Source organism: Phocoena sinus, chromosome 7 (genome assembly GCF_008692025.1).
Source record: "Phocoena sinus isolate mPhoSin1 chromosome 7, mPhoSin1.pri, whole genome shotgun sequence".
Taxonomy (NCBI): Eukaryota; Metazoa; Chordata; class Mammalia; order Artiodactyla; family Phocoenidae; genus Phocoena; species Phocoena sinus.
In genome coordinates, this window is record NC_045769.1 from 30447104 (window position 1) to 30475032 (window position 27929).

The 27929-nt window shown below is 47.2% G+C and overlaps 1 protein-coding gene across 4 annotated transcripts in view; it reads right to left on the reverse strand.

Annotated features, from left to right (window-relative positions):
* Positions 1-1112: 1112 nt before the first annotated feature.
* The window catches only part of NRP2 (neuropilin 2), a 114893-nt gene continuing 88076 nt past the window's right edge, over positions 1113-27929 (reverse strand). For 2 of the 4 annotated variants that reach the window (XM_032636731.1, XM_032636730.1), the window contains exons 16-17: positions 6635-6685; positions 1113-4588 (exon numbers count right to left, since the gene is read on the reverse strand). In XM_032636731.1, the coding sequence (XP_032492622.1) occupies positions 4284-4588; positions 6635-6685 (356 nt within the window). In that variant the 3' untranslated portion in view covers positions 1113-4283. Of the gene's footprint in view, positions 4589-6634; positions 6686-20296; positions 22303-27929 lie in introns of those variants that run through there. The other 2 variants (XM_032636733.1, XM_032636732.1) reach the window with 1 other exon arrangement.

The following is a 27929-nucleotide window of genomic DNA, read 5'->3' on the forward strand; positions in this document are numbered from 1 at the left end:
AATAAACGATTGAACCAAATGTGAACAGAGCTTCCAGATGGGGGCAAATTCAGCTCTGGTTCACAGCTTTGAGTCTCCCGTGTGTGGGGTAGTGGGAAGTTCATAGTAAGGCTTTTCCTTCCTCATCCTCTGGAAACTTGTACTACCTAAGAGTGTACTTGACCTCCTTTAGTTTTCTCTGGCCAAAGTCTAGTTTGTTTTGCATTCAACAACCCATAGGTGAGAAGGCCCTAATCATTTTGTGAAGCCAGGCTACTTCTCCTTTCTCCTAGACCAGAGGTTCTTAAACTTGAAGGTGCCTAAGAACCCCCTTGGAGGGCTTGTTAAAATGTAAATGTCTAGGTCCTCCTCCCAGAGTTTTTGATTCAGTAGATGTGGAGTCCGAGAATGTACACCTCTGACAAGTTCCCAAGTGAGGCTGATGCTGCAAGTCCAGGGACCACACTTTGAGAAGCAATGTATAGACCTTAAAATTACCAGAGATATTGACAAGCAAATGTTTGAGCAGGAAGGCAGCAGCAGAGTCAAAAATTGCAAGGGACTGGCGATGTCTACAGAGGAGGAATGTGTGTAGGGATCACAGTCTCGGAAATCTACCAGGCAAGGCTTTGAGCTAAAGTAGCCCACCTGGCCAGGTAGTCCATGACCCATCTACATCATATTTTCACCTTATAAAAAGCCACTAGGGCTTCCCTGGTGGCGCAGTGGTTGAGAGTCCGCCTGCCGATGCAGGGGACACAGGTTCGTGCCCCGGTCCGGGAAGATCCCACATGCCACGGAGCGACTGGGCCCGTGAGCCATGGCCGCTGAGCCTGCGCGTCTGGAGCCTGTGCTCCGCAACGGGAGAGGTCATGGCGGTGAGAGGCCCGCGTACTGCAAAAAAAAAAAAAAAAAAGCCAGCTAGCCAATCTACCTACTAACTTCACATAAAAGCGCTGAGAAACATTGTCCCAAGAGAATGACCAACCATCCTGATATGGCTGGGATTGAGGGGTTTCCTGGGACATGGGACTTTCAGTGCTAAAACCCAGGAACGTCTCAGGCAAACTGGGATGATTTGGTCACCCAGAACCCAAGTCTCTTTGTCTCCAATAAAGAAACACGCAGAAAAATATCTCTGGTATAATGTTTATTTAAATAGTAATCTTAAAAAGGCTTTATACAAATCATATAAACACAGTTTGACGTTGTTTATTTTTTACATTGATGAATCACAGTAAAAGCTCTCAAGTTCCCTCGATCTGGCTCAGCCAGCGAATGGTCAAATACCTTTAACTGCAAACCTTGGAAAAGTTAACCTTCTGTGTGACAGTTTAACTTTTTCCCTTGTTTTCTTGCCATTCATGCTCATTCCTCGGACCCTCATCCCTGTCAACTCCCCACCTCCACCTAAGAGAGGAAGCAGCCCTGTGGCCCTGCTGACCGCCTAGTCCGGGAGAGCGTGGAGGTAATGTGTCATTCAGTACAAGGCAAAAAAGGAGATCAGTACTGTGAGTAGGGTTTCCCAAAGGGAAGGACTCAAGGAGAGGGGTCAGCTAGCCTACCTGCAGATAGAGACAACAAATGCACCGGGGTGTCCCCTGGTCAGGTTATAATCAGGCCCCACTGTCTTTCTGTCTTCCAGCAGACCAGCCTCCAGTGCTGGTGAGGTATCTACACGCAGCCCTGGATGCCCTGCTTTTGTTCAGCATTTAGAGCCCACGCGAGGCCTCAAACCAGCCAATGGTGAGTATGGATACAGGACTTCAGACGGATACAGGTCGAGTTGTACATAACTTAGAGGTGAACTGCAGGCCAGAGGCAGGGCTGGTCTTTGGGGAGTTGTAAAATGGCCCAAGGGACATGAGAGGGCCAGGACCTCCGGCGTCGGCTCTGTGTGTGTGTGTGTGTGAGACTGCTCCACGCCGCATGTGGGATCTGAGTTCCCCGACCAGGGGTTGAATCCGTGCCCCCTGCTGTGGAAGTGCCAAGTCTTAACCACTGGACCGCCAGGGAAGTACCCCTCACCCCACCCCGTGTTGGCTTTTGAACTCTCTTCTTCTGCAGGCTAACTCCGGAACCCCCTGGACTTGCTAGCTTCCTGAACACTGAGTTACACGGAAAGCCGAAGAGGAAGGTGGGCTAATTAACAACTTGCTTCTGCCACACGCCCAGCTCAGGGGGGCCCTGAAGCTAAACCCTTGGGCTTGACAGCTTTACTTTTCACCTCTAACTACCACTGTGCCAACGAGTGCCGAGATCAGCGGTGACTCTCGGGCCCTAGGTCAATGTCACAACAACATCACTGAGTCCCACGTGACCATTCACATACACAGTAGATACAGAGAACTCAAAGGCTGGCAAAGACACACACACATATGAATAAATAGCTGTTGGCATGAACTCTCCCTCTCTGCATACAGAACACTGTGACATTACCACCTGAACTAGCATTTCCATAAGTTATCATGTAAAGGAACCAGCCAGGTGAACCTTCCCCTTTCACCTGGGTATGAAACAAATGAAATTGTGGGTGACCATAGCAGCAAAAATGGTCCGACAGTTTAACCACTGATAAACAATAGGCCGGGCATACTGTCTGGATCTCAAATGTACTTCCAGCATGCAGGCAATCCTTAGGCGTTACTACAAAGTCAAGATTTGGATCCTGACGTGGACAATCTTATCCTTCACACGGTGTCATGCGATTCCGGATACCTCCCCTTCTAGAGCAGTTGAGAGTCATCTAGGGCTATGACTAGCACTCGGGTGGCAGGGCTTACTCCATCCGGAGGATCAGTTATGCGGGGGAAACTGGGCGTGGAGCCGCTGGGTCAGGGAAGAGGAACAGAGGAATGCCTTAGCTTGTATGGTATTCACTGATTTCTACGTAGAAGGAAAATACGTTTTCTTCATTTTCTTTCAAGGCACTTAATAAAAAAATACATAAATGTGTGTGTGTGTGTGTGTGTGTGTGTGTGTATAAGAACACAGGTCTCTCTGGGGTTGAAGCAGAATTAGTATTTTGGTCCGTAGTGCTTGCAGACTTCTGGTCACAACCAGCTCACGGACATCCTAGTTCTGATGCTTCTGAAAGGTTGAGGTGGTGGCTGTCATCCCAAGGAGAAGTCAGTGTTTACCAGCCTGTCGGAGAGACGGATTTATCACAACGTCTCTTACGGTCCTCTCAGCCTTTGCATAATCCCAGAGGATGGACTTGTTTTGCTCTTTCCACTGTTCTCCTTTCCGGCCAGTGGTCGCCAGTTACATCTCACTGATGGAGAAACATACTAGTAGCCTATATTTCCCCAGCCCCATCTCAGAGAATATCAGATAATGCTGTTTCCTGGGGCTTAGAGACCTGACAGATGAGTGCATGTGTGTATATGTGTGCGTGCTTGTGTGTGTGTGCGTACGGTGCATGTGTGTATGTGTGTGTGCACGTGTGTATGTTTTAGAAGAACAAGGAGGAGGGAAAAGGAAAAGCAAAACCACCACCAGAGGCCCCACAAAGTAGCCTCACAGCCACAAATTCCGGGTCTAGATTGAATGAATGGCTCCTATTCACAAAGCACGTTAAGGCTTGTCCGCTTCTAACACGGAGGCGCTTCTATGGATTTTGACGTGTGAAGTTTCCTTTCTGGTTTGTTTTAAATCTCACGTAAGAAAGAGCTGTTCATGCTGACCCTAAAATGGCAATTTTCCCCTGGATACAAAAAGTTAAAGGCAACAACACCCTACTGAAATGCTAGGACTGGAAACGGCAGCTTGTCAAGTTGGCTGGCAGAAGCTATACCACAGCAAATCCCGGAAGTCATAAGACCATCAGAGGATGGGCTAAACTGAACGGCTTTGTTCTGGAATTTTTTTTTCTAAAGATGGAAAGTCTGAAAAGATCCTTTGCTTTCCAAGTGTTGATTAGAAAGAGAAAGCAGAGACTGTTGGTCCCTGCTCTGCTCTATACTGGAAAAGTCATTCTCTTCTGCCTCTTGAGTTGCTCATAGACCAAAGAAATATAATAATAAACTCACAAACAAAATAGAACTGTGACCCCCAAAGAGACGAGCTCCTGTCTTTATCCCAGCAATGGTTCAGCCACGTGGTCCTCGGTGGGTCACAACCCCCCGAAAGGCTGCATCTCCCCTCCTCCCTCGACTTGCCTGTCTGTTCTGTCCACACCTTCAGTATTCTGGATCGGTTGGATCAAGATTATGGCATTCAGTTTCCAAAGGAAAAAAAACTGTCATCTTCACTAGCCCCTCTTGCTGGAATGAGACGTCAGATGCGATTTGGGTGCACATCCGTCAGGCCTCCGAGCAGCATTTCTGGTGGTTCATCTTGACCTTGTGCTTGAGGCCATCGTAGAGCTCAAAGTTGTAGTTCTCCAGCGTGGTGCAGCTGCGGGAGCTCAGGCCTGAATAGGAACACGTGCAGTAGAGCAGCAGCCCTGCACACGTGGCCCCCAGGAGGACGCCCAGCGAACTCATGGCGATGATGGTAATGAGGATGGGATCCAGGGTGTAGAGCCAGCTCTTTTCTTTCTCAGCCAGAGGAGCCCCAGACCCGGAGGTAGGGGAAGAAGAGTTGCTCCAGTCCACCTCGTACTCATCTAGGACATAAAGGACACGGGAGACTGAATGCACTGCTTCTTTCAGGGTGAAATAACTGAGGCTCCCCCAGCCCGGTTCAGAGGTTCTTCAGAGCCCAGGACTAAGCTGTAGACTCTTGGAGCTACATGGCCTGGCTTCAAAGCCCAGGCCTGCCTCATCCTAGCTCTGTAACCTTGGGCAAGTTATTTAACTTCTCTTTGCCTCAGTTCTCTCGTCTGTGAAATAGCGTTACTAATAACCTCACTGGCTTGTTAGGAGGTTTAAATGAATTAACATTTGCAAAGTGCTCGGTGACCAGCACATAGTAAGTATGGTCTAAGGATTAGATACTTAAAGAATCTGATTCACATTAGGTAAGCTCAGATTCTCACAGAAGCTTCAGGGAGCCTTTGGAGCGCCTGGGGCGGCCCTGTGTTCTGGGCACCCTTCTTTCTTTGCCTCCTCGTCCCGACTTCCAACTGCTTCAGTTTACATCAAAGAACAGGCTGAGGCTATTTTCACACAATGAGTTTCCCAAGCTAGCATTCCTGGCCATCCAAGCAGCAGATTTTTTTGAGCCATCAGACCTCTCGACCTAAATCTTAACCTTACTGCTATGTATTATGTGTCCCAACCCCCTACCCGCCCCCCAGAATCAGATGTGGAATTCTAACCCCTAGTACCTCAGAATGTGACCTTATTTGGAGATAGGGGTTTTACGGAAGTAATCAAGTTAAAATGAGGTCCTTAGCGTGGGCCCTAATCCAGCATGACTGGTGTCCTTATAAAAAAGGGAAATTTGGAGACATAGATTTCTGTGGTTGAAGTCATCCAGTTTGTGGTACTTTGTTATGGCCACCCCAGCAAACTAATATACTTATATTTCTGTAGTGTGGCCAAGGCATGACCATATTCATGGAGAATTTTGTGGGATTTCCTAATAATTCCATGAAGAAGGCAGGGTGATATTATAATTTTAAAAAATAGATGAGGAAACAGAGGTTTTAAGAGATGAAGTGAGTAGGTACCACGAGTTCCCAGAGTTCACAAGCAGTTAAACTAGGAGTATAAATCAGGCTTTCTCCATCCACATCCTTTACTCTTTCCACCCCATCTTAGGGCTTCTGCTGCTTGATCTATGGCAGCCTCTCTGTGAAGGCCAGTTGTGCAGTTTTGCCCATAATAGGAACGTTAGACCGGGCTTTGCAGGGAGAGTCTGCAATCAGTTAACAAGGTGCTGTTTGGGTTAGTCACTCTGTTTCTATAGCTACACTTGAAGTGTTTGATTAAGGTCAGGTTTAAAACAGCTGCTCTATAAACTGCCCTTCTTAAAGGCATCAATCTTGGTCTAAAGCTGTTCTTTGAGGGGAACCTTGGTGATCTCTCTTGGGGATCAACTCTGGCACTCAGAGACTCCCAGAGAGACCTGCGTTGCTCTGAGTCGAGGGAAGGTATTACATCTGCGTGTTTGCTCAGTGTCCTTCCAGTCAGGACTCTTGCTTCAGCCTCATGAAGTATGTGTATTTGAAGTAGGAAAATCGAGCTTGGAATAAATATGATAACATGAGATGGGCAGTGTGGACAAGAAACCTAAATCCTGCAACAAGCCCCAACTCGGAGTCACGGACAGTGTGAGAAGGGTTCCTGAAAGCCATGGAATTGGAAACCGCAGCAGGCCTGAGAGAATATTCACAGTGACGCTCATTTACTCGGCCCTTTTTGGAAGGAGGTCAGTGGGTTCAAGCAGAGACATGTGTAGAGAAGCCCGGCTTTCACTTCTAAAGGGCTTATTCAGATTTGAAGCTCATCAGTGTCGAAAGTTGCCCAAAGTAGGAGACCTGTTTCCAATTAGGCAGAGGGAACACAATAAACTTTCTAAATCGCTAAATTTGACCTTGAGAGAGCAATTGATAGTTTCTTCACTCCTCTCTGGATTCTTTTCACTTATATTCCTGGCTGATAGCTCTAAATTCTGGCCCTCCAATACCCCGGACATTATTTTTGTTTTTGTCTTTATAGCCAAACTTGACTGCCATGATTATCTTCTAAATCACAGCAATACTCACCATCAATTTCATCCTCGTAGCCCTCTCTCCCATGTATTTCTGGGATGTCCACTATAACAGAAGAGAAAACAAAACAAATCAAGTTATAACAAGTTCTACTGCCGTGGCCAAAAGGCAGAGATGTTACCTTGCTGAGATGACTCCCCAGCACTGCAGGCAGCTAGAGTCACCCTCTGCTTCTAGGTCAGTTAGTATGTACATTACTGGATGCTTTCCCCTTCAAATGATTTGTCTTTACTTCCAACGATAACCAGAAGAACAGAAACAATAAGAAAGGCCTCTAGCGCCAAGTAAATGCTCCCGTGTGTCTTTATAGTGACTGTTGTTTACAACCGACGTAGGTCTGAGTTTTATCTAAGGCACCTTCGGTGGCCTCTCATGTCCGTCATCAGTTGCCATGACTACGATGTTCATCTGAGATAGCGAACTGCCCCTCCTCATATGCATGCATCTAAGTGGGCACAAAGTATGAGTCTTTCTCCTCTGGATTTCAAATAAATGTAAAGTAATTTAAGGAAATCACATTTCATCATTACATGCTTTAATGTAGAACTAGAACTGGAAAGAATGTTGTAACGCCTGTCCACCTCCACGTCTGTGCTAATATCCCTTCTCTCTTCTTCCCAGTCTATTTTTCCCATTGGCTTTCTTCACGGTGTAGAATAGATCAAACATGGGCATCCAATCTGACTCACCCAGGCTTGAACAGAGCTAAGTTAATTTACTCTGAATTTTCTCCAGTATTATCACTGTCTATCTTTTTCTTTTTTTTATGATAATCTTTTGGGGAATGGGGAGGATAATTCAGGTCTCTATTCACCATGTTGTCCATCTTATAGAAATCAGAGCCAATGGAAACTACCTGTCTAAAATGGTAAAACACTAAAAAAGAAAATCAAATATGTGGTGAAGAAAACGGTCTTATCATTTCTTCCTGTCTCACAAGTTAATTATACCTGTGTCTGCTGTCAGGTCAAAATGGCTCCAGTGAATGTATGTGGCCCTTCAGGAGTTTCAACCCCAAGTCAGGTGAACTACCTCGATGTCAGCACTATAAATTTATATTAAAAAAATCAAGGCTTAACACAAACCCCAAATTCCAAACAGCTAGCGTATCAAACAAGAGGAACACAAGAACTTCAGACCAGCCTGAACTTCTCCCTCATCTGCACAACACCTCGGGGAAGATCTACGTGACTAAGACCTGAACTGAGGACCAATCCATCACTGCCGTACCTGACATTCAGTCTTTCCCTGGAGACAGTGGTTTTCATCATGTTCGAAGTCTTCTCCATTCCTGGCCAAAGTGCTAAAGCACATTCTCATCCTTTTGGTCGCCAGTAAGGGACGCGGAAAACCACTTGCTAAGACCCTACTTGAAAAGATGGTTGCCACGTGGCACCAATCCTCCAAAAATCCAGCCTGTTCCTGGCATGTTTATAGCACAACAACTGGTACCTGCAGGCCATGACAGCTTCCCCACCTCAATGCCCAGCCCCTGTGTTATTCTCCAGGACTCTACAACGCAGGCTGTGTCCTTGGAATGAAGATGTAAAAATGAATCAACAAGAGGCAGGTGGTGTCTGTCATAGGGATCAAATCTGGCTTGTGGAAATCAACCTGGAGTTGTTTTTTTTTTTTAACCTTATGAGAAAAAAAAAAACATGGAAGAAAACCATCACATTTCCAACAGTTAATCATTTTTATGGGATGCTCATATGTCAACAGCTTCACGGTTAAAAGATGCAGAACATTGGTTAAGAATATGTGGATTAGCCCAGGACGAAAACCGCGGGGCTCCTGCCAGTGACTTTTGGGCCTAATCCTGTTCTTGCTTTTAGGGATTCAGTCTTTGCCAAGGATGTGACAAATTCTTGGAGGCTAGAATACCACCTTGCTCCATCTCACACCCTCAGGGAAGAACTCTTAAGACACTATTGATCATGGGCTGGAAAGGAGTAGATGTAGCATTGATCTCAGTGGAAAATGGGTAAGAGGATGGTAATGACTATGAGAACATTTTGTCCCAGGAGATCACAGAGGACAGAGGACTGGATGAGATGACCTCCCAAGAATAGGTCCATTTTTAAGGTTCTATGAAATTGATTGCCCAGATGTGGCTGAGATTTCTGCCCCTGGAGGATCAAAGCCTCCTTCAGGTGAAGAACACTTTAGAGGCTTGACTTGGCTTTTTGCGTAATCACTGCTCCCAGGAGTTTGGGTGAGTGGGAAGGGATCAAAAAAAGGATAAGTTAATCAACATTTTCAAAAGAGCATCTGTTCACGAAGGCTTAAAGAAAGAATGACACACTGGGGAAAACCCCAGTAAAGGGAACATTAGTACGAAAAGCAATTTACTTTGATAGCAATTTTCTCTAGTCCCCTTGCTAATATTCTTGATATCTGTGTTTGATTAAGAGCTTGCTTTCTCAGAAGCCTCTTTGCCCTGCACGGGTCACTCTCCCTTTCTGTTGAGCCCAGGAGGTAAACCTCAGCCTGTTTCCTCTGGATGCTGGCAGGGAGGGTGGATGTCCACTGGGTCCCTGTAGTTCTAGTGAAAAAAAGGCAAGGGCGGGTTGGACGGAGAAGGGGTGACCCAGGAGCTCAAGGCAAAGAGTGGAGGAGGCAGCACCTCCCTGGGAAGGGGACATGACAGCCACAGGATGGAGACCTGGCTGGGGAAGTGAGGTAGATGGCAAAAGACGGTGGGGACCAGGGACGTGGAATTAAATTTTTTTTTTAATGAGGAAAAACTTGGAGAGGACCTTCCAGGACTCTGGGTGTGTTTGTGCATGGGAAACGGATGAGGGAGAATGGAATGAGCCCCACCTTTAAGAGAACACAGATCAGGAATATGGAGCTTCCCACCCACACAGACTTCCACTTTCAACCTTTGTCCTCACATGACCCTGTTTCCTTCTGGGCACCTGTTCGGATTTAAACTCAGATCAGTCTGACTCCAAAATCTGAATTCCGACACTCAGTATTGTATTAGGGCCAGAGGACACCCTCTCCCCTCGACTCCCCCAGGGGTGCACTCAAGCAAACCCCCATCATCATCCCTAACCCATTCCAGCAAGGGTGCGCCCTGTCTTCATCCTAGTGGGCTGGATGCACAGCCCCTGGCTGCTTGCCTGCATTGCTGGCTCACCACTTGGATGGGAACTCACGGAGACTTCTCATGAATGTGAGGATGCCGTGATCTGAAATTTGGGACTTCACATTTTTCCATGATCCCCAGACAGGGAAGGCTGATTTACATTGTTCTCCAAACGGCAGTTTTCACTTACTGACTAACCAACCGATCAACCAACCCTCACTTATTAAGAGGGTTGACTACGTGCCCGGAAACCACACGGGGGAGTTTGGGAAAGGAAGATGTACGGGACCCGGTGTCCACGATCGAGGCCCTTCAGTGTGATTGGGAAGCAAGGACTCACCCATGCCAAAATAGCATAAAAGAAAGTGGGGGTGGGGCTTCCCTGGTGGTGCAGTGGTTGAGAGTCCGCCTGCCGATGCAGGGGACACAGGTTCGTGCCCCGGTCCGGGAAGATCCCACATGCCGCGGAGCGGCTGGGCCCGTGAGCCGTGGCCGCTGAGCCTGTGCGTCCGGAGCCTGTGCTCCGCAACAGGAGAGGCCACAACAGTGAGAGGGCCGCGTACCGCAAAAAAAAAAAAAAAAAAAAAAAAAAAAGCGGGGTGCTGTGGAGGGGACTCTAAGTGCTGACGAGTCTGGGGCAAGGACTGGGCAGATGAGGCTGTGCCAGGGCAGGGAAAAAATGTGGGAGGGAGGAGGAGACAGCTTTGGAGTGGAGGCTGCTGCAAGGGGTGGCGACGGCCTCAAGCACGGCACCTGAGCCTTTTTACTCATACACTGATCTCTTGGTTTGGGGCTTGTATTCATTTTTATCAGATCCACTGAGGAATTCAGAGATTGCCCGGCCCGCTCACAAGTCAAATATTCTCCAGCATCCTTGTCAGTACATTGCAACACTACAGCACAAATGGGGAACAGCCATACCCAGCCATGAGCTCTGCCTACTCTAAAAAGATGTGATTCTCCCAGAAGGGTCTGGAGCACTGCCTGGCACTGTAAGATCACACATGCCATGCAAGATAAATGCCCCAGACACTCCAACCTGTAAACGGAAAACTCCCCCTGAGTGTGGTTTAGGTCTAAAACAAGAATGCCCTCTCTCATTTAGAGTTTCCTTCCCACCCTCTCTCTCTCTTTACACACACACACACACACACACACACACACACACACACACACACACACACTTTATCTTTTCTCTCTCCCTTATTTTCTTCTTTTTTTTTCTCTTAAATTAGGGTCCTTTGGGGTTAGTTTGCTTTTCTGCAGTTACAGAAAAATTTCGACCTTCCCTTTCACCACATCTCCTATGCCGTGGCTGCTGTGAGTATATTTTCATCGACATTGTTCTGTTTCTTTCTACATCAAAAAAAAAAAAAAAAAAAAAGAGCCTCTCAAGATAGTCAAGAGAGTGAGGAGTGTACCCCAAACCACTGGCTACTTTTAGATAAGTGATTTAAGACCATCCGTCCCTGGATCACTTGCACACCAATCAGGACACCAACGCATGCTGGCTTTCTCTGAAGAGTCCCTTCCAGGCCAACTCCAAGCAGTGGCTTAAGAGGCCTGGTGGAAGCTGATGACAGGCTGGCCATCCAGAATGTGTAGCGGACACACTCTAAGGCCGGTACCCGAAGGCGGGCAGCACGGAATATGGAGGAGCGCTAGACTGGGAGCAGGCTTCCTCCTTCTCCCCTGAGCTCTGCCACTTCGCCCAGGTGTGAGAGCCGGGACGAGTCTCTGACCCTCCCTGGGTCTCAGCTTGCTCCTCTGTAAAGTAAGCACTGATGTTCCTTCCTGCTTGAGAACTCATCTTTACAGGAAGAAAATGAGAAAGCTCTGATGGCCTTTCTGCTGAGGCTTCCCTGAAAAGGGCGGCTGGCTGTAGACAAGGCAACTTCAACAGAAAAGGGCTCGCCACCCGTCTTCACCCCGGGTCTGTCCTCTCCTGGAGGTGGTCACACCTGAAGGCATCCACCTTATGGTGCCCGTGGAAGGAGAAGACCATGCAAAGGACAGGTGAAAGGAAGCCATGAGGTTGCATGTTTTCCATACTTGCTCGTTTAGCTTAGGAACCAGTCCTGCTAAGGGGCAGCTGAGGAACTGACAGAGCTAGTAAATGGTTCCCCAAGTTTGAAGCCTCCACTTTAGCTGAGGCAGGGCTGACAAGACCTGGTGAGAAGCCAGTTAACCCACACGTCCACTCAACCCGCCAAACTGCAACCAGCCTTTAAAGCAAGGATTGAAGAGATGCCTACAGAGGAAATCACTGAAACCATTCACTTTCAAGGATGCCAGGGGTCATCGCGTCTTCTTCAAGGAGGAAGAAATTGAGGAAGGAGGGTAGAAAAATGCAGTAAGTCATTAAAGAGCTCGGCAGTAGAACTGAGAGTCAGCCACCTTTTCGACACCTTGTTTGGGGCTGTGATTTATTTGGGATTAGCTCTTGGCCACTTAGAGCCCTTGTTGAGTTTGATTCCAAGTTCCCGAACCCCCCGAGTCAACTAAATCACACTGGACCTTTCAGATGGGAGTAGCCTTCAGAAAATTCTCTCAGTCACTTTGTTCTGGTCCCAGCAGGAGACACAACACTGTGATCTAAATAAATGAGAAATCATGAAGGACTAGCAGATATTTCTTGGCCCTTCAACGTGTTTAATTCAGTTTAATATTTAGTATTGGCTGAAGGTTCCTACTCCCCACCACACTTAATTTCCCTAATTCAGTTTGTTCATCCCCTGTTGCTAGAAGGAGCCAAAAGTTCAGATGTAGATCGAACGTTTGCCAAAGCTCCTCCATTAGAGTCAGGCTACTTGAGAGCCATTCATCCCGTGCTGGGTTTGGCTTGAGTTTAGAAACACCACCAGAAGATCCTTTACCGTGGGTTTTTTATCTCTTGGGCTATAGCCAAATCTATGCAAAGTCATGGAAAAAAGTATATATTTTTTTAAGTTTTCAAATGGTTTCAAGCTGGAAAAGAAAAGGGGGCTCGGTTTGCGATACCAGAAGACTTTGAACGTGATTTCTATTATTTTTAGTTGAATAATCAGGAGGAAACACTAAAAAGAATTGGAAATACTGAATGCAAATGAGAAGGCTGTGAAATGACCTAATAATACTTCCAAGTACAGAGGTAGATGAGCAGCTGAGGCCAGAATGGCTCCACTGAGCCCCAACGATGGCGTGAAAATAAGAAAAAGGAGGCGCCACAGAAGTGCGTAGTTATAAACATAGGCTCCATGATTGTGTAGGCTGGAAAAAAACCAGTAAGGCCGAGGGAGGAAAATTCTGGAATCTTTGCTTTGCCCTAGGTCTTTGAGAAATCAGAGATATTCTCCATTGCTGTAAGTGGGTATGTCCACAAGGAAGAGAGCCTTCTTTTGTTGGCTACCTTCTCTGAGGGTATGAAGGTGGGAAAAAGAGAAGTTCGGAGAAAAGTGTCCCCCTTCCACTGCATTCTTGATTTTTTCCTGAGATGTTAGGAAAAAAGTCTCATATCTTCACATTTCGGGGAGTTTGCCAATAGGCGTTAACATTTCTCCTCTCCTCCAGTCCCAAGGTTCAAGAAGTGCATAAATGGAAACACTGTACAGGTGGAGAGGTTTGGTATTACCTGGGACAAGTGAAAGGCTGGAGGAGAAGAAACAAAACTGCATGCATTTCCAATGTGAAAAGCAATGTCTTCTTGAAGATTGTCCCTCTATGTTGTAGGTCCTTGGGAAAAAACTCTCTACACACATGTATCTCACCAAGAGAGTTTGCTTAACTTAAAAGTTGGGCTCTTCTGAACACAAGGATCCATGACCTTGTGATAAGATTTTAGGGCTTCCAAAGAGGTACCTCTCTCTGCCCATTCAAGAGATGATTTCCCCCAAAAGTTTGCTGGTGGCTGACAACTGTGGTTATAACAAAAGAGAGTAATTCCTCCGACCTTAGGTTTGGTCTCCTGTAAAAATGCAGCTACTTGGAGGAAGCAAGCAATGAAGCCTCTGTGTTGGGAATCTGATGGGCTCTTCTGGCAGGAGGCCTTGGTGGAGGGAGGTGGAGAAAGTGCAGGAATGCCAGAGAGAAGAAAAGGAGCCACCGAGAGAGGGGGCAGCTGCAGAAAGGGGAGGGTGGAGGTTGAAGATGAACCACACCCGACCCAGAGGTAGATAGGTAGGTGGAAACAGGTCCTTCTTGGGGAAAGAGGAGGGGACGGTGGCCCTGTGAGGAGTTCAGAGCCCGGAAATGATGACGGCGGTGAGAGCTCAGGGCTTCCCGTGGACACTATTCCCGAGCTCGCGATCCTGGTGTGCAGTTGGCCGAGGCCGGTGAGGCACCTTGGGGGCTCCTTTGACAACCCACGTCAGCCCCAGTCTCCGTCCTAGTGACTATCTTCCCACCTCGGTACTAGCTGTCGGAAGTGGCCCAGACAACGATACGGAAGACCACACGGCCCTCAGGGTCCTTGTATCCCTTCTCCCAGCCCCTTGGTGGCAGTAGGGAGATGCAAAGAGAGGAAAAGATTCGTAACAGACTGTGCTGAAACGAGCCTCAGTAACCAGCAGGCCGACTGAGAATAGGACTTCGGTCAAGGCCACCTCAGGCTCAAAGCGTTCTCCGCATTCCCTTCATCACTGGAGTTGGCTGCTCTCTAGCGAGTTCCAAAATCCAGTCCAGCATCCGGTTCATGAGTCCTGACGCCTGAGAAAGAAACTGCTGCTGCTGAAAGCCAAGACGTGGTGCCCTATCATTCCCGTTCTGGATCAGAGCCTTTGCCTTCGGGTGTGTCAGTTAATGATACTAAAAGGGTTCAATTTTGCACAATTACACATAGAAGACAAAACAAGCTTGCGTGTGTGTGCACGCCCGTGTCTCTCACCCACACCTCACTCTTGCGCTACTTTTTCCCCTGAGCCACCAAGAGTTATACCCAAGCCTCAAGCCCTAGAGGCAGCAGTCCTGGATTTCTGGCAGGCTGGAGAAAGCTGGCAAAGCTCATATATGGCCGTCACACTATCCACTACGCTCAGTGTCAAAGTCACATTACTTTGACCCCTTGGTCTAAACGCACAGAAGAAACAAGGGGAGCAACTCTTAGAAGAAACGGTGTTTTGAACTAATGGCTCCCTTGGCTTCTCTTCTACTTGTCCTTCCTCTCTGGAGCCACTTGGGGCTAGCAGCTTTGCCTGCACATTGAAACCTCTCACTGGAAAGCCAACGTACTTCCTACTACCTTTCCTCGGGTCGCATTAGCCCTGACCCTCCTCAGAGAGAAGCTGCCAGGAAGGCCTGCTCCTCTCAGGGCCGTTATGGGGCCCTTGGGCACAAGGCCACAGGATTAGGGACTTCCTGTTGGCACGTGGCCCACTTGCGGCTGTTGGAATATTTTTGTCTGCAGCGCAATAACGTACACTGACCTTAAAGGATGTTTTTGACGCGAATTTTTTAGTAGAAAACATAAATAAATAACAGCAAGGTACGGCACAGTCACTCTTTGAAGAAACCAAGTGGAACTCGTTAATCATGGAGAACAGGGCTCTGCCTGCTGAACCAGGGATAGAATTAACTCCCGCGCTACGGTGGCCACAGCTCCAGCGAGCTGCATCTCATAGCCAAGGCTCACATTCTCCGCAAATCAGCATTAAAAAAAGTCCCTGCGATTAAAATTCCCTTCAACTAAAATTGTCCTCAGTCTTCCCTTTCCCTTGCAAGCACTCCGCCCACTTTACAGAAAGAGAGAGAGATAGTCACAGAGATTATGTGGTTTCTGCACATGACAGGCGATATAATGCAGGGTGTCCACTGGTTTGTTACCCTCTCAAATGGGGGCAGCTTCATTTTAAAGGTAAAACTCAGCCACCTGAAGCAGCTATTAAAATGTAAACAGGCACACCATTGGACCCAGATATTCTATCCCAGAGAAACTTGCACAAAGAGGCAACCTCAAGGATGTTCACTGCAGTATTGTTTACCATAGAAAGAAAACCTAGACACAACCTGAATGACCACCAGTAGGGGAGCAGTTAATAAACTGCGGTACAGCGACATGATACGAGATGCTAGACAATATCCGAAAAGGATGGGGTAAACCTATCAGTGTGCAACAAAGTATCCTCAGGCCTTTATCAAATGGAAAGAAGCAGGTCATCCAGCACAGTGAGCAAATGTTGATACTATTTACACAAAACCAAACCAACCCCAACGAAAGCACACTGCGTAATTAGACACGAACAGATACGTTTGTAAAGGTATAAAACAAGGCCTGGAAATATATACCTCGAACAATTTCTCGTGGTTCCCTCTGGGGAGGGGGTTGGGACTGGTTAGCAATGAAATGAACTTCTTTTTAGAAAAATTATTTGCACTCTTTGAGGATATAGTCACGTATAACTTATAAGTTAAAAAGAAATGAAAAGAAACCTAACCAGAGACCATCTTAAAATTTTCCCCAACGGCCTTTTTTCAGTATCATAATGACTCCGGTCATGAGCCTCCAAGAATAGGTGTTTTCCCCACCCAGGGCCAGTCTTGCCTCCAGCACGTCTGTTGCTGACTCTTCAAATGGCCTTTCCTATTTCTTGGTCCGATGCCATGGGACTTCAGTTTTATTGGGAGCTTGGAGGTCAGTGACAGCAAAGCCCAAGAACAATTACTTTACTGGAAAGAGAACAGAAGGATTCTGGGTGTCCTGTCCACTGGGCTTGGGGCAAGAATGGTTTCTGCTCTCTGCCCTGAAGCACCAAGATTCTGCCCTGTGCCATGCAGAGACCATGCTAAAAGGGGGTTTTCTGTTTGGCAAGTCCCCAAATCTTGTATCTCTTCCATGCTTAAGTTTGGGGCCAAAAGGAACTCCTCCACACAGTGCAAATGTCGTCTGGCTGAGGCCTGTGGCCTGACGCCTTCTAAAGGCGCAGGTTTCTGATTATATCGAACCTCGAGACATACCCCAGTGCACCTGATCTGTGTCAGGCTTCATTAAATCCTACACTGTTCCTCGCTGTTAATTTATTTATATAAGCCGATCTTTCCCCTGCTGATTATAAGACCACTGGCTGGTGTTTCCCTCTCCCCTCCTTTTCCTCTGGTTGGATTTCTTTTGTGTTTTCTTTGGGCCGTCATTGAAGTGGATGAAAGGCAAATTACAGCTGCAAGAGCCCCAGTGATGCACACGATCAAAGAGAGAAAACAAGCCGCACCTACAGATCTGCAGTTCGGCTCGGATGTGGAGCCCATAACACGGACAAATTAAAACTTAAAAATGAAGCTCTTTTCATCAGAGATTACAGAAAGGCCAACAATGTTCGTGCAAAACAACTGCAGTCAGTGAAGAGAGGTGATGAAAACAAACACAGGGCCACGGCCGATTGGCCAGGCTGCGGGTATCTGGGCTCAGGAGGGCAGAGTCTTGCTCCAACCGCAAGAACGCACATTTAAACTATCATAAGGCCAGGTAGGAGCCAAGACAGACGATCCTGGGCCTTGACATCTGGTGCTTATGACCCATGGAAATACAATTTCTGTAACATTTATGCTTGGGTTAGGTCTGAAATACCATACTGATAACAGTGCTGTGTTTGACGCCTAAGATCAGAATCGTAACAGTCTGCTATTTTGGGGAAGAGAGAGTGCACGTAGAATAAGCCTTGGGATCAGAACCAAGGTGGGAAAAGCAATGATGAAATTCTCAAAGGTGGCTCCCAAAGCAGTAATGCTAACGAAGCATAAGCGATGGCTAATTTCATTCACTCGGGCAAGTTTGGTCCCAGGACAGCTCGTGAAAATGTTGACTGAGCCTGGCTCTTTGCTGGAAATAAATGCTTCTGAGATGCTTTCATTTCATCTTTTGCTAATGGGAACAAATGTCTTTAAGAATGGCCAAATGTTATGTAGACAAAACGGGTAATGATGCTTGCCATTAGAGGAGCAAACAATGCTCTAAACATGGACATTCTGCTCTTTTCTCCTGCAGAGGACAGACAGTGACATCTAGACTGAGCCATCTGTACTGACAGCACTTCCTGTAAGATCTGAAAACCCAGAAGCCTGTTTCCTTTACCACCACTTGGGCAGGTTTATAGCTGTAAGAAGTACTCCTTCCTGGATCTAGGTTTAGAAAGGAAGAAAAGCAGGATTCTGACAGAAATAGGATCTCCTGGACAAGCCCCTTTTCTTGGGACCTTTAGGGATGTTCTCAGACTCCGAGGAAGGCTCCTGGGTTGATGGAATGCTTCTAATACACCCCACGAATAGGGAGTGATGGAAAATTCTTCCACCACCTCTTTTGACCACCATCTAGAAACACTGAATAGCTGGGAGGCTGTCTTTCCTAGATTTTTTGCCCCTAATACCCCTCAGATAGAAATATTTTATATAACTATATCACTAACTACTCAAGAAAGAGAACCAGAAGAAAAATACTCGTCAATAAGCTCTGGCTTTTGAGTAAGTTTCCCCAAGTCCCCCTCCTCAAAGTTGTTATAGAATTGTTCCTTTTATAAAATGTTCCGCCATGATATTTCCAGGTTCACAGTAATCATATTATTATCTTCCTTACTTGCTCCAAAGTCTGGAATATCTTCGGGCCTGAACATGCTACAAGTTCCCATTTTGTCTGGGAAAGTGCTCATAAATTGGAGATCGACGTCCCCGTGGAAGTAATCATTTGGTAGGCAAGGCGTAAGATGTCACTACTTCTTCTCCAAAGGAAGCTATCTGTCTCTGCAGAGATGAGTACATGATTCAGCTTCTCTCATCCCACCTGCCCCCCCGGGGGCCCTTTGAAAGTAGAGTCCAATCTCCGGGGATTTGCCATCAAGGGAAATTTTGTGGAATCACATCGAGTAATTTAGCACTTAGCAACTTTTGCAAAATCCCACACCAATCATAAAAATTGGCTCAGCTGCACAAATTGGATAAAACTCCTAACAAGCAGTAATAAAAAATAAAAGAAGGAGAAGCTGGCATTCAGCCTCAAGGAGAACCTACCTCCCACAGAAATGCCCTGTGGCTCAGAAGGCGATGTACAAACTTTGGAAACATCAGTTCTTTCACAGCCTACGTTTCAACTTTGTTCTCTCAAGCCAAGGTGAAAAAAAAAACCCCAGATGTTTGTATAAAAATATCATCACTTTATTACATTCCACACAATACACATTCAAATAGTTTCCAACGTCCACAAGTTATTTTGACACACAGGCAACTGAGCAATGCAAGAGATGTCACAGTTGTAGGGCGAGGGGATAAGAATAGGAAGTAAAAATCTTTAAGTTTTCTTGTTTTGTTGTTGTTCTTTGGTAATTTTCGATTATTCAGGTGTTTACTTGCCTGCTAGTTTCATTTTTAAAGACAGGGTCTTCTTAAAGATGGGATATCAACCTCAGAAATATTACTGGATTTCCTATCCTATTCTGGCTTTAATCCCAAAAATGTGGGACAAAGGAAAAGACAATTTATTTTCAGCATTCTGTTTTGTCAATGGCAATGCTATGATCCTTTTTATTCTTTCTTCTGCCTTCACTGGCAATTAGGGGATAGCAATTGCTAGCGTAATGCCAAGGAAGGGATTTTTAACCCAGAGGTAAGGGTTTCCCCTCCTGGAGCTGTTAACATGAAAGCTCTACTAAGGCAAATACTGTACCAGCCTGAGCTAGACCTTCAATTCATTCACTCAGTAATTTTTTAATAGTTGCCGTCACCTCTTTGTCTTCTGAGAAGCAGCTCTAAACATGCATGCGTGCATTCACCTGTCCGGTCTATTTTTCTTAGAAGAGAGGGACCCTTCCCTCCCTCCATGAAATACAGATTTTGCTTTTTAAAGCTGCAAGGCATGACATTTAATAGAAGAGCTTCCCTTTTAGCATAGTACCTGGATAATACTATGAAAGTCACTTGGGCTGCAAGAGCAGAGAGAGGGAGAGACAGAGAGAGAAGTGTGACATCCCCAGCTGAAGTGCATCATGGGAGTCACAGAGATTTGAGCAGTCTCATATTCTCAACGACAGCATGTACACAAAGGTGATGCCACATGGGGCATCAGATAAAGCTACAGCAAATTTCACAAAGTTGTTGTCATCGTCTTTTAAAGAAGGGAAATCCTCAAGGGTGTATGGTAACTCAGACAGTTCCTACACTGGCTAGACTTTCCAGGTGGAATTTCGGAATACCCTGACACCACGCCTCCATGGGGTGCCTATAGGGATGTCAATCATTTCAAGGGATGCCTGACCCCAAATGCATCACTGGATACAGATACCTGAGACAAAAAGCCCTTAGTGATTGGCATGGAAGTCATCACAAGGTATCCATGGTATCCTGCCACCCCTCCTCCCTCACTCCGTCTTTCTTCCTCCATCTTCAGCTGGGGTAAGACACTTCTTGAAATCTCAAGGTAGCTCATGCTCTAGCCTTTCATCTTTTTTCCTGGCAGGGCTGCTGTGGTTGAGACAGACCAGCTCTTTGAAATAGAATAAGAGTGGGAGAGCACCATTCTTTCAGGAGGATGAAACAAAGCAGATGCAAAAGTGAGTGTGTGTGTGTTGGAGGGATCTATGTGGATATCCCGAAAGAATGCTAAGAGTCTCTCTCTCCCAAGCAGCCAAAAAAAAAAAAAAAAAAAAAAAAAAAAAAAAAAATCATTAGTATTTTGTTCTCAGAAGGTACCTGGAGGCTTTCAGCCCAGGCAACCATCTTTGGAGAGAATCTTACACTTCCTCAGTGGATTCCTAGCAGGAAGGTGAGAAATAAACACCCCCAAGACTGAGCCCCAGTACACTGAGAATCTCGTTAAAATAAGCATTTTCTATCAATGAAATTGACTTCATTATCGAATCTATCCTTCGTAAATATCATTAGGCAATTTACCTCTAATATCCCTCTCCCTGCGCTGTTTAGAGAGGACGAACGGGCAGCAAAGTATTTATCTTCATCATACCTTCTCCTGACGACGCAGCAACATCTGGAAATGCCAGGCCAGCCTATAAGGGTGTATTTGCCAGATGCCATGAACGCTTTAAGGGGTAGTACACTGGTACATTTTAGAAAACTGATAACTTTTTATTCTCTCATAATATTCAAATAAGTCAGGTGAACAGCCATATATTTTAGTGGCTATACATTCAGGTACCCATTTACACCATGAAAGGAAAGCAAATGACCCCTTTCCCCCCACATTTTACAAATGCTATTACAATGATCAATATGACACCAAAGAATACGTTTTTTAACCTTCTTGCTCTATCCCATCCTAAGCAGGGCACAATGAATGCCCAGGGGGTGAGGACGTTTTTTAAAGACAACATTTCATCCTTCCTTCTCCCCCCTCTCCTCGTGCTCTCAACAAGCTACTGCTTTTCCTGCATCAGTCTCAGATTTGTTATTCTCTATGACTTATTCCAAGATTGGACTTAACCAATAAAAGCTAAACACTCATTATGAGCTTCTCTTTTATAAGGCAACATGAGACAGATTTGCTTCAGTGCTGGAAGTAGAGATGCTTCCACACGCACCCAATGGCTGTTGTCACGTGACTTCAAAGACGCCCGAGACAGGACAAGGGGTCATGTCTGAGTGCAGTGGGGGAACCTTCCTCTTGGGTCAGGTGGGTTGGGCATGGGGATAGGAACGAGAGGGGCCACACTCCTTTGCACGTGGCCTCTAGTTTTTTAGGTACCTGGAGATGACAATGGTAGCCGACAGAAACCCAGCCAGAGCTAGATAAGGCAACAAAAAGCTTCAATCTCTTCTCCAAGTAAACAAAACTAGTACAGTATATTATTTTCTGGAACATGTACCCCCGGAGAAGTAACACAAGAGTTAAAGGGGTCCCTCTCTGAACACACCCCCCCCCCCCCCACAATGAGCCAGTCTCTCTCTCACACCCACGCACACACAGAGCTAGTCACACGCGCAAATGTATACCATGTACAAACACACAGATCCGGGTCTCCCCTCAAGTCTCCTGGCAGACTGACTGCCCACTGAGAGGAGGGATGGGATAAGGCAAGGGGAAGAAACAGGGAACCAGTCTCTGGAAGGAAACCAGCTGAGCCTTGAGTGGTGAAGTGCTTAGGGGTGTATCTCTTCTCGTATTCCAAGATGCAGCATTGGAATCAACAAAAGGAAAACAAACAAACAAAAGAACCCAAGGAGAATGGTCGGGATGGATACGAGCGCACAGGGTTTGGGCCCCGAGAGAGAGATGTCTGAGCGTTCACACAGAGACTAGGCGAGGAGAAAAAAGTGCAAAATCGAGGCAACGTGTTTGCAGTCTTTCTTGTTTGTTTTGGGTGCCGTCCTTGCTTCGGCCCTCAGCAGTGCGAGCTGCGGTCTTGCTCTAGTTTAATGGTTAGGGTGGGCTCCACCGCCAGAGGGGCCCCGTTGGTGTAGTGGGAGGTTTTGTAGGTGATGGAGTGATCGGTCTTCTTGGCCGCATAGCGGAACCGGTGGTAGTGGAGCACCAGGGCCAGCGCGACGGAGACCAGCACCAGCACGGCGCCCCCGGCGGCCATAACGTAATACCAGTAGGCTGGGATGGGCTGCACGGGCACCGTGTCCACTGTGGGCTCGGTCCCCGGTAGGAGGGTGCCCCCTGGTGGAGAGACACAGAAGAGTGTTGCTAGGCTGAGAGCATGCAGACTAATCCAAATTTAATTAAAAAAAAGAAAAGAAAAGAAAAGAAACACACACATGCTTTGGAGTGGAGAGGAAAGGGGACAGGGGAATACGATGGTCCTGAGTAGTGTGTGCCAAACACTTTTCAATGGTTGATGTTATTTCCTACTTACAACCGTATGAGGTAGGTACTGTCAGACCCATTTTACAGGTGAGGAAATAGAGGCTCAGAGAGGTCAAATGAATGGTTATACGGCAAGTAAGTGGGAAGTTCGATATTCAACCAACCAAGAGCTGTGTGATTCCAAAACTCTTTTCTTCTTTCTGTTAAACCACAATTACTGTATAATATATAGAAGCATTATGATTCAAACACGTGTGCGCGTCCACACGCGCGCACACACACACACACACACACGCACACACAGAGGAATACATGCAAGTAAGTGATGCTGATATGACTTCTGGGATTCCATAGCACTGATTCTCCGAATGCGCGGAAATACAATATTTGGTCTGGCTGGCCAGCGTTCTCAAACAATGTATTAATTAGGCTGGCTAGACTTGAAGGGGAATTCCACTTTGGTTTGCCAAGGCTTCCATGCCCACCGAAAATCAGCCTGGTCTTGTCTAAACAGGTCAATTACCACCGTCAAGCAATGAGTACCGCATCTTCATTTTTTTAATTGAATGGAGGATTTAAAAAGCTGATTGGAAGGAAGTTGCAACCAAGAAATGTGAGTGCAAAACGATAGTAGGTATGTGAGAGCGAGAGTAAGTGAGAGCAAATTCTAATCACGGAAAAGACAGAGGACGGAAGAGAAGCTAGCAGAGGATTTAGAAGGCAACCACAATCACTGGCTAGCCTCTGGTTGCCATGGAGATGATGTTGTAGATTTAAGCCCAGGGTAACTCTGGGGAACGGCTGGCTAGAGTCCCATTTGATGTAAAATGGTGCTACAGCTTGATTCTCCCAACCATTCACATCAGATGAGAATCTGGCCCAGAGTGGGGCTAGGAGATTTTGAGCTTGCCAAAACCAGACATGATCCTTACTTCTGAAAAATGGTGTATGCTTAACCTATGAAAAATTCCTCCTAGCTGCCTCCATCAAGTAGGGGTGGCCAGAAAGATGTATCCCCTCCATCCATGCGATACCCCAGGTGGGAGCCACGGGCAGGAGGTGCTGCTGCCCTCTCCGTGCGCCGTTGGTCCTACTCTGTGGGTGGATCTCTGCTCAAGATTCAGACAAGCCTCATTTATATTTTCACGCCTCCCTCACGAGATGCGGAGCTCTCAAGCAGAAGAACTCGCTCTCATCTTGGTTTCTACCTCAGGGTATGCACCAAGAAGGCTCTCCATAAATGCTCGTGATGAAAAGACTGAACTGAGGTGAAGATTCCTATTTCTCTTTTTTTTTTTTTTCAGTATGCGGGCCTCTCACTGTTGTGGCCTCTCCCGTTAGCGGAGCACAGGCTCCAGACGCGCAGGCTCAGCGGCCACGGCTCACGGGCCCAGCCACTCCGCAGCATGTGGGATCTTCCCGGACCGGGGCACGAACCCGTGTCCCCTGCATCGGCAGGCGGACTCTAAACCACTGCGCCACCAGGGAAGCCCTCCATCTTTTAATCATTTCATTACTGTAGCTGCGAATGCTCCCTTCCTCCTTTCCTCCTTTCCTCCTTCCCTCTCTCTCTCTGTGACCATATTGAAAATTATGCACAGAAACTGAAAGAGAAAGCAAGGCACTGAAAATGGCTCCTTGAAATGGCCAGCTCGCGAGTCACAAGGAACTGGTGTCAACTCATTATTCAGGTCACCAAGAGTGTCTGCTGCCTGGCAACCATCCTGCCATTGGATTTTCAAGTGGGTTCAGAAGAATGCACGAGCAGCACAAAGTGTGCAGGGATGGGCTCCAAGTTCCTCTGTGCCACCGCCTCTCCACGGTGAAACCCATTCTCTAATGAGGCTGCAGCTCACCGTGAGAGGAAAGGAAGGCGGTAAATCCGCAGGGATTAACTTTCCCTTCTGAAGCGCCTGACTAGACCACAGAGCAGGAGCACAGATTTTTGTCAAGCAGAAAACTGTCACAACTGCTCACGTTCTCACCCACACCGCGTAGCCTCGGTTCAAAGGTTTGCTTTCCCTCAGCCAAAATGCTGGTTCTCAACATTAAATACATCCCCTAGGGCTCAACGCGCCGGGGCTGGGGCCTTCGTGTGACTCCTAAAGTGTGGCTTATGATAGAGACAAAGTTGGGGCACGGTGGGGAGGATCTAGGGGACCCGCCGGAGAAGAAGAAATCGCATTCTGTGCATTACAGACTCAGAATCAGAGACAGACCCCTTGGCTCAAGTTCTGCTCTGCTTTGGAAGACAAACCCCACTTTATTATAAAGCCCTCTTCCCCTTTCCCGCTAACGCTCCCCTCCCCAGAAATGATTGCCATGTAGAAAATTTTAGTGACAAAAGCCATTTGGTGGACGTCACGTTGGTTCCTTAAACTTTTTCCTTGGACAGTTGTTTGGAGAAATGGGAAAACATACTATACAAATTTGTGCTTTTATTGTTAAAGGAGTCAGAAAAGAGAGGATACACCTAACAGCCCTCCTCTCACCTCCCTCAGGCAATTTTTGATGACCTGCAGTTCGGGGCCAGAGTTTCTTAGGACATTCTCCAGCTAAAGAGACTCAGCTCCCACAGGCTGGTGGTTCGCTGGTTTGGAACCTGGCTCTGTGGCAGTCTTCAGGGGCTGTGTGCTAACGAGGCTGTAGTTTGCTAGCCAGAGACAAGGAAGGTGATAGATCCATAGGGGTTAAATCCCCTTTCAAAGCGCCTTTGCAGATAACAGCAGCAATCCCAGGAATGTCTGATGGATGGATGGATGGATGGGTGGATGGGATGGATGGATGGATGGATGGATGGATGGGTGGATGGGATGGATGGATGGATGGATGGATGGATGGATGGATGGGTGGGTGGATGGCTGGGTGATTAGATGAATGAGTGGACAGATGAATGGAGGAATGAACTTTGGACCTACATTCAGACTCCCTGGAAAAAATGCTGATGACCTAATGGTACTTCATAGAATAGCTATTCTTGGAAAGTGTTAGATCCTCTTAGCTCATACCATGCCTCTGTGTCAAATTGCAAAAAGGTGCCCCCTTTGGGCAGATGCTGCCTGCACCAGGTACCCAGGTTGGTGAGTGGCTGCATTTTAGCCCCACTTGCCCCCCTCAGCCATACGGGATGGCTGGGCCTTTGCTTCACAACACAGGAGCCAGGGCCACGTCCCCCAGGATGGCAGAAAGAATGCAGGTGACTTCAACCTTGCCCAGCACTGGTGACGTGCGGACCTGAATGTCCCCTCTGATTGTTCTCATGTCCCCCACTTACTCACATACCTTGTTTTCCCCCCAACTGCAAAATGCTTTCAACGCCTCTTCTATTTTCCATTAATTTCTACCTTCTAATGTTCCATGAAGTTTTCTCATCGTGTGAGATAATGAGAAACAGAAATTTAAATAGTCAGTAACTCCAAGTGTATTTGCAAGGTCGAGCAGGCTTCCCCCTGCAAAGTTCTGAGCCACCTGGAGAAAGCGGTAATGTGAAGGTGGAGAATTTGAAGTTTGAGAAACAAATTCTAAGAAGCCATGCATGGAAGGAAAATATGGGGGAAAAAATGACACTGCCGGTAGCTTTCTTCCATTCCTATTGTGCAAATAGGGTTACAGAATTAATAAGCAATTGGGAAATGTGACCATAACTACAACTATAATGAACGGACACTTCCGGGGTGCCGGGCATTGGGCTATCCGGTGAATCATCTTTATTCTTCATGACTTTCAGATGGGAGAGCTGAGAACCTGAGAGGATAAGTGATTTTTCTCCCAGTTCTACCTGTAGGAAACTGAGGCGGGGGGGGGGGGGGGGGGGCACACAGTGAAACCCTAGAGATGGCCCAGAGCCCTCAGAGGAAGCTCACACCGCTGGGAAGTGGCAGGGTCAGGACGGGAAGCACGTGGACCAAATCCTCCGCCTGTGCTGGAGCCCAGAGGTCAGATAACCAAATCTGGCTCACTGCCTATTTCCGCACGTCTGGGAACACGCCACCCTCACTACATATGGCTTCTGGCTGCTTTTGTGCTACAGTGGCCGCGAGTAGTGGTGACACAGAGTGTCATAAAGCCCAACATATTTACGATCTGTCCTTTTATAGAAAAAGTGTGCAGACCCCTGTTCTAACCATGTAGGGATGGAGCACGAAGCAGCCCTCCCCCTTTCTGCCTCTTACTTCTGTTGGAAGCGGTCTGAGGACTGTCTCAGTCGAGTTCTCACTGAATCACCGGAAAGAGACAGCATCTCCTACAGCTAAGTTTATGACATGTCCTTCGGACCTGGAGGAGTCACCCAAGTTTCCAAAAGAAATGTTTCGAAAGACACCAAAGGTAAATCATCTCTGTCAGAGGGGAACAAACAAGAAGGCTCGTTGGAAATCAGAACTGTTTCAGGCCTGGCCTGTCTGCGGTCTTTTATGCATAGGTTGAAAACGAAGAGCTGGTGAAGGGGCATTTCAGATGAAAGCCTTATGTAATTTGTGAGATTAAACAAACAAAAGAGAAGGCTGGCTCCTCTAGAAAAGTTTACAGAAGAGAGTCGAAGAATGTGGTCACGCCCACTGATCTGTGGGGAAGACGAATGTAGAAGTGCAAAATTTCCCTGTGAAATGACCCTTCTGGGTTGCCTTGCACTCGGTGTGTGTGGGGATCACCAGGTTTCCACTAGGTTAGCAGGAGATCTGGTGGTCTCCCACATCTGTCTAAACACCCTTAAACTCAGATCTGTGGCTGGCTGAAGGCTCAGACACTTGTCCTCTCTTTGGTGGCACTCAGGCTACTTCTTTTATTTATTTATTTATTTTTAACATCTTGATTGGAGTGGAATCGCTTTACAATGGTGTGTTAGTTTCTGCTGTATAACGAAGTGAATCAGCTATACGTATACATACACCCCCATATCCCCTCCCTCTTGCGGCTCCCTCCCACCCTCCCTATCCCACCCTCTAGGTGGTCACAAAGCACCCAGCTGATCTCCCTGCGCTACGCATAGGCTACTTCTTTTAAACTAAGGCTTGTCCTTCTGGTTCCTGGAGAGAGGAAAAGTCAGCGAAAAGAAATTCCTTCTCCCCTTAGAGAAACTGACGTCGCAGCTGTTTAGATGAATGGCAAACGTGCGGGGGGAGGGAGCGCGTCAGGCCTCTGTGACTTGAACCTCACAAAGGATGCCTCGGCGTCCCCTCAGGCGAGCAGCCACAGCTAGGCAGTGAGCGGGTCACACACTTCTCATCTCCAGGCTTCCCGGCTCAGCAATACCTAGCCCCGATCTGGCAGCTGGGCACGTCAGGGGGAGGGGGTCAAGGAGAAGGAGTCACACCCCACAGCTGCCTATCTGGAGCCCTGGCAGGGTTTAGGAATACTCCGCCTTCCATCAGAGGATTACTGCAGGAACGCCATTAACCCTCAATGTGTTTCGCAACTGCTTCTAGTGGAGGGAGCCCTGGGAGGGAGGGACGCCAAAGAAAGAGGGAATTTGAGGCCAACCC